Raw genomic sequence first — 2,374 nt, forward strand, 5'->3', positions numbered from 1 at the left:
GGCCAGCGCAGTGCGCCGCTCGTCCTTGGCTACCAGCCCCGATCACTCACGTGTAGTAGGTAGGCAGCACCTGTTGTTCTTCGTTTCTTCCTGCTTGTTCGTTGTGGGATGCCGAGCAACAGGAGCCGTCGTGCTGTACTCCATGGCTGGCGTGGGGGATGGCGACGGGGAGGCGTTGCAGTCACGCCGCCAAGGTGAGTAGGGGCCGGCCATGGCGTGCGGGGCAGGCGGGTGACGCTGGGCGTGGGGGTGCTCGGCGTGGGGGCATGGGGAGGCGGGTGGGTGTGGGGAGCTCGCCGTGCTCGGAGAAGATGAGCGCCAGTTGAAGAAGAGCGCTCGTTCCGTTTTGCGACGCCTCCGTTCCGTCCGAGCAACATCCTGTGAAACAAAAAGGAAAGAGGCAGAGGCATAAGAGGAAGAAAAGAGTCACAAAGCTCTGCAATGGTATTTTGACATGGTGGCCATATTTTATAATGACCATCCGATGAAACCCGTTGTGGAATGGCATTTTGAGGAAGCCCATCTCCTATACTGGTCGAATTCAAAAAGCACCACGCCCAAGCCCCGAAAGAGCCAACAGGACGCAGCAGACCAGGACTCGAAAAGCCGCGGGAACCAAGGCCCGAAGACGGGTGGTTGTGCACTGCGCACTGCACCCCGTGCGAGCGGGCGCGGCGCCCGACAAGACCCGCGCGCGTTCCAACTTCCGCTCGCCCAGTGCCGTGCGCTCTGCCCTGCCGCAGCCCGCAGCCCGCAGCGCGCGCAGACGGCAGGCCTCAGGGTCAGGGTCGACTGGTCGTCGAGTCGGGCTCGTGTCAAATCAAATCAATCACCGCTCGCCTCCGTCCGCGTCAGTCGAAATCGCATCGAACCATCCGTCCCACACTCCCCCACTCGCACGCATTCGATTTCCCTCCTGCGCCGGCGCCGCGCGTGGCGTGGTTTCGCTGCGCATTCGCGACGTCTCTTGCAGTTGCAGGTACCGTAGCTGTTGCCGGCCGCTGCCTTTGCGCCTCGCCGTGCCGTGTGAGCAGTGTGCACCGGTGGACACGCGGCGGCGAGGGAGATGGCGTCGGCGGGCCGCTGGGCATGGATGGCGGAGGTGGCGGGCGAGGAGCTGGCGAAGCTGGAAGCGGCGCACCCGGGCCGCTTCGGCCCGCTCAAGGCCGACCTCGAGCGCCTCGTCGCCGACCCCGGCTTGGACGAGGCGGCAGCGTTCGCGCTCGTCTCACCGCTCGCCGGCGCCGGCGCCGGCGCCGTCACAGACGCCGCCGATACCACCCCGGCCGCCGCCTCGTCCCAGCCTGCTGCTGCTCCTTCGCGCACGGTGCCCGTGTGCACTCAAGGTTCGTCCTCCACCTGCCTCCGCCACTCTATGTCATGCCATGCCATGCCATGCTCCCTTCTGTTCCCGTCGCGTGCCATGGTGCCAGTGCATGATCCAGCCATCAGCCGCTCACTCACCTTGCGAGGAACTTTTGCAGAGTCGTCGACCCGGAAGAGAAAGCCGCGCGGCGGCGCGCGGGAGCGGGAGGAGGGGAAGCGGAGACGGCGGGCCAGCACGCCGCCGGGATCGGGAGGGGCAAAGGACAGGGCCGACATGGCCATCGAGCGCGCCCAGCGGTGCCTAGAGAGGATCCGCGCCGTCAAACAGAGCTTGCTTGCCGCTTGGATTCACTGACGGGAGGCAGGGGTGGAGAAACGAGAGCAGGAACAAGGAAAAACTCTGGCGATGGAAAGGGTAACCCCCCAAAAAAAAATTCACCTTTTATCGATCGAGAGCCTCTTTTCTTTTTGGTTATTGGAAAGTGAGAATCCTTCTCATGGAGAAACAGTTGGTTCTCCAAGATTACATACAGGGCCCTGTGTAAGTAGAGCTGCCCTTGTATGCCATGTCACGGATTAAGCTCAACTGCGCAAATAGTAAAGCGGGTTATATGCCTCACTCATTTGAACACATCTCCTTTATCTAACGATTCACCGAGCCGAATGATTTTCCATGCGCATTGTGAATTGTGATACCGGTTGGGGATTGGTTCAAATCATTTCAGCTGATACCATCCAGATGTTCGACGCAGAGATCTTCCGGCTGCAGCAGCGGTAAGATCAACATGTACACGGGGCCCAGCAAATTTTCAAAGAGTTCTGCCAAATGTATGACTTGGAAATTTATGGGACAGTTTAGCAGGTTTTGGCTTCTCCTAAAAGTGTTCCAGCTGTGGTTTCTCTTGTACAACTTCTCTGGTGGATCTAAAGCTGTTTTGGAAAACTTTCGATAAAAACCCTCCGGTTCTAGTTTTGCAACGATTTGTTTTAAGTTTGTGAGGAGCTAGAAAAAGCTACATTTTTGCAGCTCTACGTTCTCAGTATAACT

At 59.3% G+C, this 2,374-nt stretch overlaps 1 protein-coding gene across 1 annotated transcript; it reads left to right on the forward strand.

The window, feature by feature from the left end:
• The first annotated feature begins 817 nt into the window (after positions 1–817).
• Positions 818–1,923, forward strand: LOC136485200 (uncharacterized). Its single transcript, XM_066482127.1, has 2 exons — positions 818–1,346; positions 1,485–1,923. Exons 1-2 carry the CDS (start codon positions 1,067–1,069, stop codon positions 1,679–1,681), a joined length of 477 nt encoding a protein of 158 aa, XP_066338224.1. The 5' UTR covers positions 818–1,066; the 3' UTR covers positions 1,682–1,923.
• The last annotated feature ends 451 nt before the right edge of the window (positions 1,924–2,374 follow it).

Source organism: Miscanthus floridulus, chromosome 1 (genome assembly GCF_019320115.1).
Source record: "Miscanthus floridulus cultivar M001 chromosome 1, ASM1932011v1, whole genome shotgun sequence".
Classification (NCBI taxonomy): Eukaryota; Viridiplantae; Streptophyta; class Magnoliopsida; order Poales; family Poaceae; genus Miscanthus; species Miscanthus floridulus.

What these genes read in the sequence shown, in the direction of transcription:
- LOC136485200 (XM_066482127.1), top strand. Translation starts at nt 1,067, where the DNA reads ATGGCGTCGGCGGGCCGCTGGGCATGGATGGCGGAGGTGGCGGGCGAG. An exon ending in GGTGCCCGTGTGCACTCAAG is followed by an intron (nt 1,347 to 1,484) that starts GTTCGTCCTCCA and finishes GAACTTTTGCAG; the next exon opens with AGTCGTCGACCCGGAAGAGA.